Source organism: Schistocerca cancellata, chromosome 2, assembly GCF_023864275.1.
Source record: "Schistocerca cancellata isolate TAMUIC-IGC-003103 chromosome 2, iqSchCanc2.1, whole genome shotgun sequence".
NCBI lineage: Eukaryota > Metazoa > Arthropoda > Insecta > Orthoptera > Acrididae > Schistocerca > Schistocerca cancellata.
Genome location: NC_064627.1, coordinates 570,620,692 through 570,639,083, shown reverse-complemented (window position 1 = coordinate 570,639,083; position 18,392 = coordinate 570,620,692). Strand labels below are relative to the sequence as shown.

At 44.2% G+C, this 18,392-nt stretch overlaps 1 protein-coding gene across 1 annotated transcript in view; it reads right to left on the bottom strand.

Moving 5' to 3' along the window:
- The window catches only part of LOC126146949 (invertebrate-type lysozyme 2-like), a 40,382-nt gene extending 22,858 nt beyond the window's left edge, over positions 1-17,524 (bottom strand). The window contains exon 1 of the mRNA XM_049915654.1: positions 17,434-17,524. Within this exon, the coding sequence (XP_049771611.1) occupies positions 17,434-17,506 (73 nt within the window). The 5' untranslated portion in view covers positions 17,507-17,524. The remainder of the gene's footprint in view (positions 1-17,433) is intronic.
- Positions 17,525-18,392: the final 868 nt, after the last annotated feature.

The window sequence follows — 18,392 nt, the reverse complement described above, 5'->3', positions numbered from 1 at the left end:
AGTAGGTGAAAACAAATAAGTCACAAGGTTCTGATGGATCCCCAATTCGATTTTTCGACGGGTATTCTACGGCATTGGCCCCTTGCTTAGCTTGTATTTATCGCGGTTCCGTTGTCCAGCGCAAAGTACCAAGCGACTGTACAAAAAACGAAGGTGAATCCTGTGTGCAAGAAGGGTGGAAGAACGGTCCCGCCAAATTACAGACCAATATCCCTAACTTAGGTTTGCTGCAGAATCCTTGGACGTATTCTCAGTTCGAATATAATAAGTTTCCTTGAGACCGAGAAGCTTATGCCCACGAATCAGAATGGTTAAACATTGCTTGCGCGAAATTCAGTTTGCCCTTTTCTCATATGATTTACTGCAAACTATTGACGATAGGCAAGAGGTAGTTCCCATAATTCTAGGTTTCAGGAAAGTATTGTACACGGTGCCCCATTGCAGTCTGTTCAGACAGGTACGAGCATATGGACTAGGTCCACAGGCACGTGAGTGGCTCGAAGACTTCTCAAGGTATAGAACCCAGTATGCAGAAGGCAATGGAAACCACTGCATTAAAGACACGTAACGTGTATCCACAGGACATGTGGCCTGTAATTGAAGAAGTGTCATGATGATCTCTCCATTGGCAAAAGACTCCGGAATAGTCCCCCATTCGGATCTCCGGGAGGGGACTGCCAAGGGGGAGGTTACCATGAGAAAAAGATTGAATAATCTACGAAAGGATAACGTTCTACGAGTCGGGGCGTGAAATGTCAGAAGCTTGAACGTGGTAGGGAAACTAGAAAATCTGAAAAGGGAAATGCAAAGGCTCAATCTAGATATAGTAGGGGTCAGTGAAGTGAAGTGGAAGGAAAACAAGGATTTCGTCAGATGAGTATCGGGTAATATCAACAGCAGCAGAAAATGGTATAACAGGTGTAGGATTCGTTATGAATAGGAAGGTATGGCAGAGGTTGTGTTACTGTGAGCAGTTCAGTGACCGGGTTGTTCTAATCAGAATCGACAGCAGACCAACACCGACAACGGTAGTTCAGGTATACATGCCGACGTCGCAAGCTGCAGATGAACAGATAGAGAAAGTGTATGAGGATATTGAAAGGGTAATACAGTACGTAAAGGGGGACGAAAATCTAATAGTCATGGGCGACTGGAATACAGTTGTAGGGGAAGGAGTAGAAGAAAAGGTTACAGGAGAATATGGGCTTGGGACAAGGAATGAAAGAGGAGAAAGACTAATTGAGTTCTGTAACAAGTTTCAGCTAGTAATAGCGAATACCCTGTTCAAGAATCACAAGAGGAGGAGGTATACTTGGAAAAGGCCGGGAGATACGGGAAGATATCAATTAAATTACATCATGGTCAGAGATTCCGAAATCAGATACTGGATTGTAAGGCGTACCCAGGAGCAGATATAGACTCAGATCACAATATAGTAGTGATGAAGAGTAGGCTGAAGTTCAAGACATTAGTCAGGAAGAATCAATACGCAAAGAAGTGGGATACGGAAGTACTAAGGAATGACGAGATACGTTTGAAGTTCTCTAACGCTATAGATACAGCAATAAGGAATAGCGCAGTAGGTAGTACAGTGGAAGAGGAATGGACATTTCTAAAAAGGGCCATCACGGAAGTTGGGAAGAAAAACATAGGTACAAAGAAGGTAGCTGCGAAGAAACCATGGGTAACAGAAGAAATACTTCAGTTGATTGATGAAAGGAGGAAGTACAAACATGTTCCGGGAAAATCAGGAATACAGAAATACAAGTCGCTGAGGAATGAAATAAATAGGAAGTGCAGGGAAGCTAAGACGAAATGGCTGCAGGAAAAATGTGAAGACATCGAAAAAGATATGATTGTCGGAAGGACAGACTGAGCATACAGGAAAGCCAAAACAACCTTTGGTGACATTAAAACCAACGGTGGTAACATTAAGAGTGCAACGGGAATTCCACTGTTAAATGCGGAGGAGAGAGCAGATAGGTGGAAAGAATACATTGAAAGCCTCTATGAGGGTGAAGATTTGTCTGATGTGATAGAAGAAGAAACAGGAGTCGATTTGGAAGAGATAGGGGATCCAGTATTAGAATCGGAATTTAAAAGAGCTTTGGAGGACTTACGGTCAAATAAGGCAGAGGGGATAGATAACATTCCATCAGAATTTCTAAAATCATTGGGGGAGGTGGCAACAAAACGACTATTCACGTTGGTGTGTAGAATATATGAGTCTGGCGATATACCATCTGACTTTCGGAAAAGCATCATCCACACAATTCCGAAGACGGCAAGAGCTGACACGTGCGAGAATTATCGCACAATCAGCTTAACAGCTCATGCATCGAAGCTGCTTACAAGAATAATATACAGAAGAATGGAAAAGAAAATTGAGAATGCGCTAGGTGACGATCAGTTTGGCTTTAGGAAAAGTAAAGGGACGAGAGAGGCAATTCTGACGTTACGGCTAATAATGGAAGCAAGGCTAAAGAAAAATCAAGACACTTTCATAGGATTTGTCGACCTGGAAAAAGCGTTCGACAATATAAAATGGTGCAAGCTGTTCGAGATTCTGAAAAAAGTAGGGGTAAGCTATAAGGAGAGACGGGTCATATACAATATGTACAACAACCAAGAGGGAATAATAAGAGAGGACGATCAAAAACGAAGTGCTTGTATTAAGAAGGGTGTAAGACAAGGCTGTAGCCTTTCGCCCCTACTCTTCAATCTGTACATCGAGGAAGCAATGATGGAAATAAAAGAAAGGTTCAGGAGTGGAATTAAAATACGAGGTGAAAGGATATCAATGATACGATTCGCTGATGACATTGCTATCCTGAGTGAAAGTGAAGAAGAATTAAATGATCTGCTGAACGGAATGAACAGTCTAATGAGTACACAGTATGGTTTGAGAGTAAATCGGAGAAAGACGAAGGTAATGAGAAGTAGTAGAAATGAGATCAGCGAGAAACTTAACATCAGGATTGATGGTCACGAAGTCAATGAAGTTAAGGAATTCTGCTACCTAGGCAGTAAAATAACCAATGACGGACGGAGCAAGGAGGACATCAAAAGCAGACTCGCTATGGCAAAAAAGGCATTTCTGGCCAAGAGAAGTCTACTAACATCAAATACCGGCCTTAATTTGAGGAAGAAATTTCTGAGGATGTACGTCTGGAGTACAGCATTGTATGGTAGTGAAACATGGACTGTGGGAAAACCGTAACAGAAGAGAATCGAAGCATTTGAGATATGGTGCTATAGACGAATGTTGAAAATTAGGTGGACTGATAAGGTAAGGATTGAGGAGGTTCTACCCAGAATCGGCGAGGAAAGAAATATGTGGAAAACACTGATAAGGAAAAGGGACAGGATGATAGGACATCTGCTAAGACATGAGAGAATGACTTCCTTGGTACTAAAGGGAGCTGTAGGGGGCATAAACTGTAGAGGAAGACAGAGATTGGAATGCATCAAGCAAATAATTGAGGACATAGGTTGCAAGTGCTACTCTGAGATGAAGAGGTTAGCACAGGAAAGGAATTCGTGGTGGGCCACATCAAACCAGTCAGTAGACTGATGACCAAAAAAAAAAAAAAAATGTTGTCCTCGACTGCGAATGCTCATCACAGACATGGGTATTGCCAGGAGCGCTCCAGGGAAGTGTGACAGGACCACTATTATTCTCTATATACGTAAATGACTTGGTGGACAGGGTGGGTAGTAATCTGCGGTTGTTTGCTGATGTTGCTGTGGTGTACGGTAAGCTGTCGGAGTTGAGTGGCTGTAGAAGGATACAAAATGACAGAAAAAATTGCTAGTTGGTGTAGTGGATGGCAGCTAGCTCTAATTGTATAAAAATGTGAGTTACTGCGGATGGGTAGTAAAACCAAACCAGTAATGTTCGGATACAGCATTATTAGTGTTCTGCTTGACACAATAACGCCGTTTAAATATCTGGGCGTAACGTTGCCAAGCGATATGAAGTGGAACGAGTATGTGAGGATTGTGGTAGCAAAGACGAGTGGTCAACTTAGGTTGATTGGGAGAATTGTAGGAAAGTTTGGTTCATCTGTAAAGGAGACCGCCTGTATGACGTTAGTGCGTCCTACAGGGGATAGGCAAAATAATGTGAACAGTGATAGTAATGGGATGGCTATGTTTGACGGCCAATAACGCAGGAAAGGCACGTGTCGTGCTGGACTGTGCGTGTTCAGTACGGACTATGCATCAGTGTAGGTTGTTTGCGAGTAGTGCACACTTCATATTTGCTTGCAGAGGCCGAAGTCGACGTGCAATGAAAGACCTAACAGAGTTCCAAGGAGGGCAGATTGTGGTGGCCCAATTAGCTAGAGCATGAATAACAAAGACAGCCAACTTATTGAATGTTTGAAGAACAACTGTTTCAACAGTCGTGACTGCCTACACAAAGCATGGAAAGACATTATCGTGTAAACAACGTAATAGTGGGCAAAATCAAAACTAAATGACAGAGATCGTCGTACGCTAATACGAATTGTGTCAAAACAACACAAAACTACAGTGGCTAAGGTGACTGCAGAGCTCAATAGCTGTCTTAGAGACCCCGTATCTATCGACACTGTCCCCGAGAACATAAAGCGAATATTCGTGGACGAGCTACTATGCCGAAACCATTAGCGACTATAACCAACGCAAAGAAGCTTAAAACGTGGTGTTAGGAACATAAATCCTGGTCGGTTGATCAGTGGAAACACGTCATATTGTCCGAAAAGTCTACTTTTTCGTTATTTGCAACACCGAGCCGCGTCTACGTATGGAGAACGCCAAAAGAAGCGTACAATCCTGACTGCTTTATTCCAACGGTTAAGCATGGAGGTGGGAGTGTAATGGTGTGGCCAGCCATATAGTGGTTTCCTGCTGGTCCCATCATCAGTCTCAAAGGCCGTTTCACAACCAACGATTATTTGAACAGTTTAGGTGATCAGGTGCACCCCATGATTCAAATGTTGTTCCTCAACAATGATGATTTATTTCAGGACGATAATACACCCATTCACACAGCCAGGGCAGTCCAATCGGGGTATGAGGAGCATGGAACTGAACTGCAGCGTCTTCCCTGGCCAGCACAGCCCCGAACTTTAAAATCATCGAACCCTTGTGGGCGGTATTGGAACGCAAAATCTGGAGCAGATTTCCGCCTCCCGTCTCACCACAGGAATTAGAAGAAGTTATGATTGAAGAGTGGCTTAAGTGGACACTATACAATCATTATATGCCAGTATTCGAAGAAGAGCCACAGCTGTATTACGGGCAAAAGGGGGTCCAACCCCTTATTAATAAATCATTCCCAAGTAAGTGCAGGTGTTCACATTATTTTGCCTATCCCCTTTGAGTACCGCTTGAGTGTTATGGTATGCATATTAGGTTGGATTAAAGGAAGACATCGAAGCAATTCAGAGGCGGGCTGCTAGATTTGTTACTTGTAGGTTCGAACAAGACGCAAGTGTTTCGGACACACTTCGGGAATTAGAATGGGAATCCCCGAGGGAAGGCGACGTTTTTTTCGGGGAACACAACTGAGAAAATTTAGAGAACCGGCATTTGAGGCTGACTACAGAATGATTCTGTTGCCTCCAACGTACATTGCGCGTAAGGACCATGAAGATAAGATACGATAAACTACGCCTTACATTGGAGGCAAACAGACCGTCGTTTTCCCCTTGTTCTGTTTGCGACTGGAATGGGGACGGAAATAACTCATTCGGGGTACGCTCCGCCACGCGCCATAAGGTATATTGATGTAGATGTGGCGGTATCAACAAATTAATCTCTCTTTGGAAGAAATGTGATCGTCGCCACGATGATTTTGTTGAGAAATAAATATGTAGACTTGAAGAATAACCGTTTATAATGTTAATAAAGTTTGTTTGTTTAGGAAGCTGTAAGAGTTTTCAGATAAAAACTTCGGAAGCATTACTTTTCAGCAAGCCCTCGTAATTTTACAAATATCGCAAGGAAACGTGACAGGGTTGGTACTATTTTATATATAAAACGTACTGCGGATAAACAGGAGAAGAATTCAAATGCTGCTGGATTATACTTTTGATAGAAAATCGCTTCAAACAGTTTATAAAGTAAAATACCTAACAATAACCATGCGGAGACAACTAAAGCACAAAAACTGAGATTAGGCTACTATCGGAAAAGTATACACGGGTGGATTCTGAGGAAGAATCTTAAGTGAATGAAATTCATCAACGACGAAAGTGGTTGACAAATCGACATTTGAACCGACTCTTGCGTACTGCGGATCAGTCTGTGACGCTTACGATGTAGGATTAAAAGAAATACAGACTCTCCAACAACGTACGGCGTGTTTTGTCACGGCATCGTTTGGTCAGATCGAGAGCGTTGCGGATACAGCCTCTACAACAGAGGCTTTGCATATCGTTAACAGCTTTACTATCGATACTCTGAGAGTGCAATACGGGAAGTGTCGAGAAACATGTTACTTTACTCCCACAAACGTCTCGCGAAGTGATCAAAAAAGAAAAACAAGAGAAATTAGAGCTAATATGGAGGTTCATCGGCTTCTCACGTGCCACTCGCGAATGGAAAAAGGAAGAAGAGAAGAGATGGTGGCACTAGGAGCACCCTCCACCACAAATCTCAAGGTGGCTTGTGTAGACGTGGAAATTTTGAGAAGTAAAGTTACTTCATAAATCGCCATTACCGTGGAATCTGTGAGCTCTTAGAAAATTTTCCTACTAACACAGATACAAAATTGGGAGGTATGTAAAAGAAGGTTAATTACTCCTGCTTTAGAGGTATGCAGGTAGCGTTCGAAGGCATCCATAACCAGGTAGGATAGACAACTAGACAAGCATAACTTGCTGTTTAGAGGGAAATGTATTCAAAGAAACTAGATCAACAGGGCAGCGTCGTCCCACAGGACGAGGATTCTCTTTCGTCCCCTCAATTTTTGGCACAAATTGGAACGTTGAAACTCCAACGAATATTCTCCCATCACGAGTCTCATTGTGGGGGGTTTCATTTCGATGGGGGAGGGGGGGGGTCCGAGTTTGGCATTATCCGGATTTTCTGGAGCTTTCGGATGTGAGGGAAGCTCGATGTAGGTCTGCATGGGAACGTAGGGGCAACCCTACTCGTGTCAATTCCCAGTGACCACGTCTGACCACAGCCGTACTGTCCACCAAGCACATCGTAGTCCCTTCGCATCTGAGTCTGCTATCCGAGAACAAGTAATGCAACATTCTGTGTCATCCCACACCGTTGGTCACTAACTAGCAACACTCGGACTAGGAAGTTACCGTACCAAACGTAGGCTGCCGTTAACAACGCAACACCAATGACTGCGTGTGGAGTGATGCCGCGACCGGGAGGCATGGACTGCCGCTGAATGGCGTCGCATTGTTCTCAGCAAGTCTCCACTGTTCAATTCCTCACTATCCTGGATGATCATCGTCGGCAAATATGACGGCAACCTGCGGAAACGTCCCTCTATTCCAATGTTTTGGAGAGGCACACGGGTGTTACTCCTGGCTTCGTGGTGTGGGAGCCATCGGGTAAGACTTCAGGTCGGGGCTGGTAGTGGCTGAGGGAATGCTGACAGCACGACAGTACGTCACTGATATCCTGCTTCCTCGTTTGATATACGGTATCGTGCTATGGTATCGTCGTGCCAGTTTTCAATAGGACAATGCTCTTCCACATTTGGAACGTATCTCTATGAATCATCTGATACAAACTGAGATAGTCCCATAGCCAGCAAGATTCCCAGATCTAAACTAGGTAGAATTTGTGTGGGACAGTGTCAGTATCCAGTAAATCAAAGACCATTTACAACAGTTGTGGGCCAGCTGGGCTCAGGATAAGATACAGCGTTTCGCGACCGAATCATTGCATACAATCAAGCCAAAGGGGCGCAACGTAATACTGATAAGTGGCCTCATACTGCCAAGCTCTTCATAAATCTGAATCGACTATTTAATCACTGAAATAACGTCACTTGCCCTCTTCACCTGTGAAGTTTCATTTCATTTTTCCTTCCCTTTTGGGTGTTTTACTTTTTTTGTCCGGTGATGTATATTTACTCATCCAGAGGATGTAGAGGTAACTTTCTGTTGAAAATTTATGCAGGATTATATGCATTCTAAATGGGCTGTGGCCGTGTTATATGATACATCACCACAGGTGTTCACCTCCACGCTGTTATTTTTATTTCTTAGTTTTTTCTATGTGGTAGGCTCAGATAATGCCCTATGTTTATAAGCTCCCTTACAGATTCGATCATCACATGCCCTTCAGTCGTCTAATACTGAAGATAGGATACATGCAATCAGATTACACCGACAGTGGAAGATGTTCCTCGGCACACCGAAGAAGAAATAGGATTTCAATGTGATGGCACGTCAACACTTTCTGCAGTTCTGTTTTGAGATTTCCTCAACGCAACAATCGTGAAAGGTATGCAGACTGGGACAGACAAACTGGTTGGAAGATAAGGTTCCTGAATAAGACTGTTTAACATTTCCCCTCGTTGGGGTTACACGAAGAGTCTTATTTACAGGGAAAGCCCATATACACTCTCAGAAAAAAAAAAACCTCACGACGAAGGAGTCATGCAAATTGGACGGAAATTGATATTCAGGCAGGAAAGTGCAAAACTTTGGCACCCGGTGGATGAATGCGTGACGCTGCACAGCAGTTTCACTACGTAGCTGACAAGGATAGTAAACGGAGGACATGTTGAAACTAGAGCATAAAAGCTTTGCCAATTTCATTCCTTGAACTCAGATAGACAGTAACTGTCCCTCGTAGACGGGATGCCACTATTCGACGATGCTGGCAGAAATGTGTGAACCATGGCCGAACACATCGTCAAGAAGGAAGCGATCGACTTAGAGAGGGAACAGAAAGTGAGAAACGAGCACTAGTGAGACCGGCATTCAGAGCCCCAGATTCAGCATTATCATCGACTTGTCGAGCAACTGGTGCTTCAATGACCACAAAGACCATTAACTGGTGGCTCAAAGAAAGGTGGCCGAGCTCACGGCGCCCTTTACGCCGACTGATCTCTGTAGGCCAAGAAGTTCGATTGCTGTGGAGTCGGGCACATTCGGCCTGGAATCTCATTGACTGGAGTGGAATTGTTTTCAGTGATGAGTCCCGCTTCGAATTGAGCTCCGGCGATCATCGAAGATGTGTCTGGAGACGCCCCGGATAACGATGGGATGTCGGACTGACTATCTTCCGCTATACGGCCCGACAACCAGGGTAGGCTCACTTTTCAAAAGGTAATGCCCGTCCGCACACGGCGCAAATTTCTACTGCTTGTATTCGTGCTTGCCAAACCCTACGTTGGCCAGCAAGGCCACCGGCTCCCTCCCCAACTGAAACCGTTTGGAGGTAATGGGCAGGACCCTCCAACAAGCTCGGAATTTTGACGATCTAATGTGGACGTCCAACAACATTATCCACCAATGGCAAGCCGTATAACGGCTTGCTTAAGGGCGGAAGATGGAACAGTGCTTTATGGACGTCCTCAATATGTGAAACTCTTTCTGTCGAGTAAATCGTCCAATCTTACTAAAGATGTTTCTTTATTATCTTAATACAATATACTGACTGCACTCTTCTGTAAGATAAACAGTTTTATTTTGTCTACACTGTCACAGAAGATTGTGGCAAATCAACGTAATGAGAGAGATTTCTAAGCTCAAAGCGAGTAGAACTAATAATTTTGCTTAATTCCGCAACTATTTTTAAATTACAGTTTTCCTGTTTGAAATGGGGTGTCGTGCTTGTCTTCTCTATTAAAGAATTAGAAGCAGCTGCTTCCTCATCTCGAACCCTTTACTGCATAATTGAATGAATTCGGAAGTGAACTCTCTAAAGCACTGACACATATCAAACGTTTTAGAATCCACTGTGTAGCCAGTGGCGTGGAATACCAGACTGAACAAATAGCTGACTCCAACAAGTATCGCGCGCCCATCTGCAGCGATTTCCCATCTACACACTACGATTTGCCTGCGCAGATGTTAGTTGCCCCCACAGATTTGAGCAGTTTAGTTCAAAAGTCCAACCCCAACTTCCAGGTTTGCACACCTCTTACCTGCGCAAATCTCACGTCCACATACTACGATCAGTCAGCGCAGATGTGATGCGCACAAGACAGATCGTTGTGTGTGGGGGGCTAAAATGCAACGGTGACAACTACAGAATTAATCTCAAGTCAAAAATTGCCACTGAGAACTGATACGAAAATATTTGAATTAACAAGTGAATTCAAACGAAATGCAGTGACACAATTCAACCGGAATTGAAACTAATTAGGCCATCCCAGGCCTCGACGATCAGCCGAAACCGTCTAAATATATATTTTTAAAAATATGTAACAACCAATATATTTTCAGCTTGGCGTGAAAGTTACTTTTTGAAGTATTGCAAACATTTTCTTTGTTTAATAGCTAGCAATGGAAAAATTATGAGAAACATTCTCAGACATAGAACAACTTTTTCACTCTGCAGCTAAGTCTGCGCTGATGTGAAGCTTCCTGGCAGATGAAAACCGTGTGGCGGACCGAGACTCAAACTCGGGGCTCATGTCTTTTACATCAGCACACACTCCGCTGCAGACTGAAATAGTCATTCTGGCTAAGCCATGCCTAAGTAATGTCCTGTCTTCCATGAGTGCTAGTATTGCAAGTTTCGCAGGAGGACTTCTGTGAAGTTTGGAAGATAGGAGATGAGCCGATGCCTGAAGTAAAGCGTGAGGACGTACTGTGAGTTGCGCTTGTTTAGCTCAGTTAGTGGAGCACTTACCTGTGAAAGGTAAAGTCCTGAGTTTGATACTCGGCTTAGCATACGGTCATCTGGTAGGAAGTTAACATAGTTATGACCGGCAGTTGTAAAGTATACATATGAAAAATGAAACATTTGCAAACACAAAGGGCTGAATGGGAGTATCTTCTATGGCAAGACGCCTCTACAATTTAGACAGCAGGCTGACAACACATGTCCCGTCAGTCGTGGCGCACCTATTGGGTAAGGCATCCACATTCTGCCACGTACGACTCTTTGCCAGCCGTGGGTGGGTCTTGCACATATCCTATTAATTGTGGCGTATGTCAACCAGAACTACAGAGCAATGACGGCGCTGACGTACGGTGTGGTATGAGGTCCAAAAAACTGCTTGTACAGGCGTCCGGAGCAACTTTTCCGCCTGACGGAGGTGGGAGGGGGGGGGGAGTAGGGGGAACGAGGGCAAGGCTCTAAAATTACTAGAATGATCACTTTCGAGACATTTCAAGCGATAAATACTAAATTTTATAGATGACACATAAAACTTATTACATTCCAGCGAATTGATGGTTATCCCGCTGAATATATGTAGATACCAACGCTGTACTCCAGATTCCACTAGGGGAGGGGGCGCATGTGCTCCCTCCTACTCGCCCCCCCCCCCCCCTCCTCCGTACCCCTCCCAGGCCACCTACGGACGCCTGTGGGCATGAGAGTGGCTGTTTGCACTCTTTAAGCAAATAAGCGCATTGTGACTGTGGCCTAGGCAATTGAATATTGTAAACATATATAAAGTTTCACTTTTTCTGTTACTTTCTTTCTTTTGCTTGTGCCGTTTTTCCCGCGGATACGCAGAGTCGGCTTAGTTAATCGGATGTGACAATGTTAGTTGTGCCATTCCTGCCGCCACCCGGTACCCCCCGGGAAGGAATTAGCGTACCCCAACTATCTGCGACTAGTGTAATCCATGGAATAGTGCGAAAGTGTTCAGATGTCTGCGAGCCGTGTAACTGAGGCGGGACGTGGGGACCATCCCGGTATTCACCTAGGGGTGTGTGGAAACCCGCCTAAAACTACATCCAGACTGACTGGCACACCGGCCTTCGTCGTTAATCCGCCGGGCTGATTCGACCCGGGGCCGGCGCGCCTACCCGAGTCCAGGAAGCAGCGCGTTAGCGCGCTCGGCTTACCTGGCGGGTTTACTTTTTCTGTTACTACTTTGTGAAAATGCTCAACACCAAGTGATCCTTCAACAACAATGTCCTTTGCGAGATGGTAACCGCTTGCCGTTGGAAGTTCTTTCCTAGACTGAAAGATGGCGGGCCAACAGTAGATTGAAACTGTGACGTGTGGACGCACATTTGCAGCGATTTGTTGCATGCGCAGATACCTGCGTAGACCGATAGTTGCGTGTGGGCCGGCCTTTCAGTATCTTGGCGAAGTCTTGTGTGTGCAAAACCAGGTTCGCAGGAGAGCTTCTGTGAAGTTTGGAAGGTAGGAGATGAGGTAAGGGCGGAAGTAAAGCTGTGAGGACGGGGCGTGAGTCGTGCTTGGGTAGCCTAGATGGTAGAGCACTTGCCCGCAAAAGGTAGAGGTCCCAAGTTCGAGTCTCGGTCCGATACACAGTTTTAATCTGCCAGGAAGTTTCATATCAGCACACACTCCGCTGCAGAGTGAAAATCTCATTCTGGAGACCCTCCAGATTGTTCAACGGTTCCCGTCCGTCAGTGTTTAAGGTCGGCCTTGGTTTTACTGGTTTAGCTGCGTTTGTTCTTTCACGTTTCCCTTTCACAATCAGAACGCCAACAGTCGAATTGGGCGTCTTTAGAAGGGCTGAAATGTCTCCAATGGACATGCTACTTTTTCTGTTACTTTTTTGTTCTATAATAAAAAATTGTAACAGTCGCAGCGGTCTTGTTTATTCAGATCGTGTCTCCCATGGATTGTTAGTCATGTGACATCCAGGGAATAGTCCACGTTGTAAACTGTGCCCTTCTGACCGACCCATTCAGCAGCTACTGACAACACAGCGCTCCCCGCCTCCTTTTATACTGGCGAGTTTGCCACTAGTGGCATCTGGTGGTCAATTCTGCTTTACATAGGTGTTTGGATATCTTAGATCAGATAGTGTAGACCTTCTGGCAGAAAGTAACTACGATTTGTTGGCAAGAACAAATAGCAAACAATAAAACACAATACACAGAATATGTGTTGAGGGTAAAAAAGCGAAGACAAAGACGATGGAAACTACTAGCAAGGAGAACTTGCCTTGTTTAACTTCAACGTTAGGAATGACATACTGAGTGAAGAAGTCATGGAATTCTCCTACATGGGCAGTGAGGATGGTTGAAGGATAGAAGAAAGATGTCAAAAGCAGACTGTCACAGGCGAAGAAACTTTTTACGTGGAAAGATCTCTTATTAGGTACTCGTATTGAAATGAGGAAGATGTGCCCTGAAACCTTAGTTCTGTTGCACAGGAGGGAAGAGAAACGTGTACCATTGTAAAACCGGAGAGAAAACGGGGATCACTTGACACACAGTGCTGTCGAAGAATATTCAAGTTAAGAGGACAGATAAAGAACGAAATATACAGAACAGAATAAACGACAAAAGAAGCTACATGTTAATGGGACCGGCCGCTGTGGCCAAGCGTTTCTAGGCGCTTCAGTCCGGAACCGCGGTGCTGCTACGGTCGCAGGTTCGAATCCTGCCTCCCTCGGGGATGGATGTGTGTGATGTCCTTAGGTTAGTTAGGTTTAAGTAGTTCTAACTCTAGGGGACTGATGAAAAAAAATGGCTCTGAGCACTATGGGACTTAACATCTTAGGTCATCAGTCCCCTAGAACTTAAAACTACTTAAACCTAACTAACCTAGGCACATCACACACATCCATGCCCGAGGCAGGATTCGAACCTGCGACCGTAGCAGTCACGCAGTTCCGGACTGAAGCGCCTAGAACCGCACGGCCACCGCGGCCGGCGGGACTGATGACCTCAGATGTTAAGCCCCATAGTGCTTAGAGCCATTCGTTAATGGGTCTTCCATCAGTGGTTAACGAAATTTTAATAGTCGGAATGAACTTCATCAACTATCCCCTCCACCCCCACCCATTCGCAACGCAGCCATAAAAATTATGTTTCCAGTTTTGAAAACTTGTGAAAAAATTCACAATGAGAAATAATTATTTACAAAATAATTTTTTGAAAGTCAGGTTTTTATAACAAAATTTCTGATAATCAAAGCAATAAAAACACAAAACTTAATATAAAGAACAGGCGCTATCGTCTTTCCCCGTATCGCGGAGTACGGTCACTTTGCTTCCTTGTTCTGCTCGATAAATATCCCCACAACTCGGCAGTCTTCTCGACGATGACGTCATATTTTCAACTGCTGCCAGCCGCTACATTCAAAGAGTTGCACTGCAGCTGCTGTGTGAAGCGGAATTTTCGGGTGTACACGTGTATTCCTAGGCTTTAGAAAAGCTCACCAAGGCTTTTCTGAAAACTTTAACTCTCTGGCTGAAATATTTCATTAGCTAACATATTATTCTAGTTACACATTACTTTTTCCCACGTCCCTGCCCGTTGCATCCCGTTGGTCACCCACTGTCACGTTCGCAGTGCCGGCATAGGGGCAAATTATAGTTACGTTTGGATTTAATACACGTGTTCTGCTTTAAATCTCCGTTACCGACTTGTTCCTACAAGCTCAGAAAAAAAAAGAAAAAGAGGAAAGCATTGATCGGTTCCAGAACGGCGTTCCGGCCGAAATTAAGCCCTGGCATGTAGAGCTGAAAAGATTACGAGAGACTCGGAGAATAATGGCGCAAAAGTGTTAAATTACACAGACGGGCAAAAAATCGCAACACCTAAAAATAATTAATGTAGAGTAATGAAATCTCGGGAATATATTTCTCTAACTAACATTACAATATCACAGTTTCATGCAAGCGTGAGGTAAGCCACTGAAAATGTGAAATGCTAGTGCATTAATAACCGGTGTAACCGCCAGGGTGTTGAATGAAAGCATGAAAACGTGTATACATTGTATCTTACAGGTCTCTGATGTCAATTTGAAGGATGGAGTTCCATGTCTGGTGCACTTGGTCGGTCAATACAGGGGCAGTTAATGCTGGTTGTGAATGATACTGGAGTTGTCATCTGATGAATTCCCATACGTGCTCGATTGGTGACGGATCTGGTGATCGAGCAGGCCAAGGCAACATGTTGACTCCCTGTAGAGCACGTTTGGTTTACAGCAGCGGTATTTGGGTGAGTGTTGTCCTGTAGGAAAACAGTTCTTGGAATCTGTTCATGAATGGAAACACAACGGGTAGAATCACCAGACTGACGTACAAATTTGCGGTCATGGTGCGTGGGGTCAATTAAGAGAGCGTTTCTTCTGCCATACGAAATTGCACCTCAGACCTTAACTCCAGGTGGCGGTCCCTTCTGCCTAACACGCAGACACGGGCAGACAGGGTGTTTGAAAGCCCTCAAGTGGCCTCCTGCTAACCAACACACGGCCATCACTGACACAGGGGCAAAACAAACGGTCATCAGAAAACACAACAGACCTCCACCCTGCCCTCCTAATGGCGGTGGTTTGGCGTCAGTGAAATGCACGCTACTGTTCTTGAAGTAATCGATCTGTATCAGTTCATTGCGTCACTTTGGTGCTAACTGCTGCTCAGATTGCTGCTGCAGATGCAGTACGATGCGATAGAGCTATATACCGTGTAAGTAGGCTGTTTATGTTTTCTTATCGGCAACGTTACGTAGCGCTCGGTATGAAAATCACTGGCTGTGCTGTGTGCAGTCTGTAGCTAGTTTGCATTGTTGTCTGCCATTGTAGTGTTGGGCAGCTGGATGTGAACAGCGCGTAGCGTTGCGCAGTTGGAGGTGAGCCGTCAGCAATGGTGGATGTGTGGAAGGAAATGGAGGAGTTTTGAAATTACATATATTATGACTTTTGCCTTCCACAGAGGTTATCTTACAACAAGACGCACAGTTTAGCGCTACAGTACACGTATTTGAGTGATTAATTTTGTACTTAAAACATTTATTTTTAAAGATTTTTGAATTACGAAGAAGGTTTTCCGTGATACATTTCATTCCATTGCTGTAATCTGTGACACCTGAGGGTATAATTACATTAATCCTCAGGGTGGTACACGCCTACTTTGTGTACCATGTGTTTGGCAAGCACAAGGAGCCCTAGCTAATATGGTATTTGCCTATACAACTTTACACATCGGTAGCATATTCCTCTAACACATAAATTACACAGCTATCTGATCATTTAACTGAGAGAGACAAACTTTTTTTACTACATCAGTGACAGATGTTTACGCATTTACACAGTTGGATAACTTCACACTTACGAAATTGTATTTTGTCTGTACTTTGTGAACTGTTCATATTTTTTCAGACCCATTGCGATATTATGAGAGCTTTGAATGATACATTTGGTATGAGATCATGATTTTTAAAGTACGTTTGAGGTAGATGACACTATTAAAATGAGCAGAGAATTTTTTTTTAGGTTTTGACATTATTGCAGAAAGCTTTGAAATTACATATATTATTTGTGATGATATTAAGGTAAATACATTGTTTGTTCTCTATTAAAATCTTTCATTTGCTAACTATGCCTATCAGTAGTTAGTGCCTTCCGTAGTTTGAATCTTTTATTTAGCTGGCAGTAATGGCGCTCGCTGTATTGCAGTAGTTCGAGTAACGAAGATTTTTGTGAGGTAAGTGATTTGTGAAAGGTACAGGTTAATGTTAGTCAGGGCCATTCCTTTGTAGGGATTTCTGAAAGTCAGATTGCGTTGCGCTAAAAATATTGAGTGTCAGTTTAAGCTCAGTCTTGTATAATTTTTCTAAGGGGACGTTTCATAACCGAACACGGTGGGCTTCCATCCCGGCAGTGCCACGTGGTTGTCTGAGGCCCGGTCTTCTTGTGACTACGTTCCCGTGGTCATCGCTGCCAGCTATTATGAACATTGGCTACATTCTCTCCAAGTCTCTCTGCAATATCACAGAAGGAACATCCAGTTTCTCGTAGTACTAGGACCTCTTTCAAATTCAGTGAGGTGTTGATAATGGTGTCTTTGTCAAAAAAATGTTCAAATGTTTGTGAAATCTTATGGGACTTAACTGCTAAGGTCATCAGTCCCTAAGCTTACACACTACTTAACCTAAATTATTCCAAGGGCATTTACACACATCCATGCCCGAGGGAGGACTCGAACCTCCACAGGGACCAGCCGCACAGTCCAGCGTCTTTGTCGCCTTAAAGGCATTCTTGACTTACATCAACTCACCACGTCCAACAGCAAAGGTAATTAACGCTCACGAGCGTAACAGCGTGTATTTAAAGTAAACCTCATTTGTTTCCTCATAGTGGCGCTGCTAGTGTTATTCTTATACGACTTGCGCGAAATTTTAATGAACATGATCTTCCAGATGTAGAAACACGTCTACCAACTTTCGTTCATGTCGTACAACTCCTTCTTGGTGTTGATATTTTTTTTCGTCAGCGTATTTCGAGACAGTAACTGTGGACTCACGACACTCGTGGTTTAAGCGGAATCTGTGTTAGGTAGTTTGTCAATTAACATACCCTGCGTGGCGGCGAGAGCTGAGAGAAGCAGCAGCAGCAGCAATGGTGGCGTATGGCGTGCTGTGGTCTTCATGTCCTTCCCGCATACTGTCAGACGCTGTCAGAAGCGAAAACGCAGGCCACAGTTCCTGCCTGACACTTGCCCGCATCCTGCTTCCTGCATCCAAGAGGTACAGATAAATCCCCGCGACGAATTATTTTTCCTGCTATGCCAAGCGTGTCAGTGCTTTTCAGTCTGCTTTATATTTGCAGTGTAAGACCAAACGAAAGTTGATCATCATCCATTAAGCACACTCGTCATTTATTTGGATTAACGTTAAAATTTTCATCGATCGCTGATGTAACGCTGGTTTTTACAGGGTGTTTCAAAAATGACCGGTATATTTGAAACGGCAATAAAAACTAAACGAGCAGCGATAGAAATACACCGTTTGTTGCAATATGCTTGGGACAACAGTACATTTTCAGGAAGACAAACTTTCGAAATTACAGTAGTTACAATTGTCAACAACAGATGGCGCTGCGGTCTGGGAAACTCTATAGTACGATATTTTCCACATATCCACCATGCGTAGCAATAATATGGCGTAGTCTCTGAATGAAATTACCCGAAACCTTTGGCAACGTGTCTGGCGGAATGGCTTCACATGCAGATGAGATGTACTGCTTCAGCTGTTCAATTGTTTCTGGATTCTGGCGGTACACCTGGTCTTTCAAGTGTCCCCACAGAAAGAAGTCACAGGGGTTCATGTCTGACGAATAGGGAGGCCAATCCACGCCGCCTCCTGTATGTTTCGGATAGCCCAAAGCAATCACACGATCATCGAAATATTCATTCAGGAAATTAAAGACGTCGGCCGAGCGATGTGGCCGGGCACCATCTCGCATAAACCACGAGGTGTTCGCAGTGTCGTCTAAGGCAATTTACCGCCACAAATTCACGAAGAATGTCCAGATAG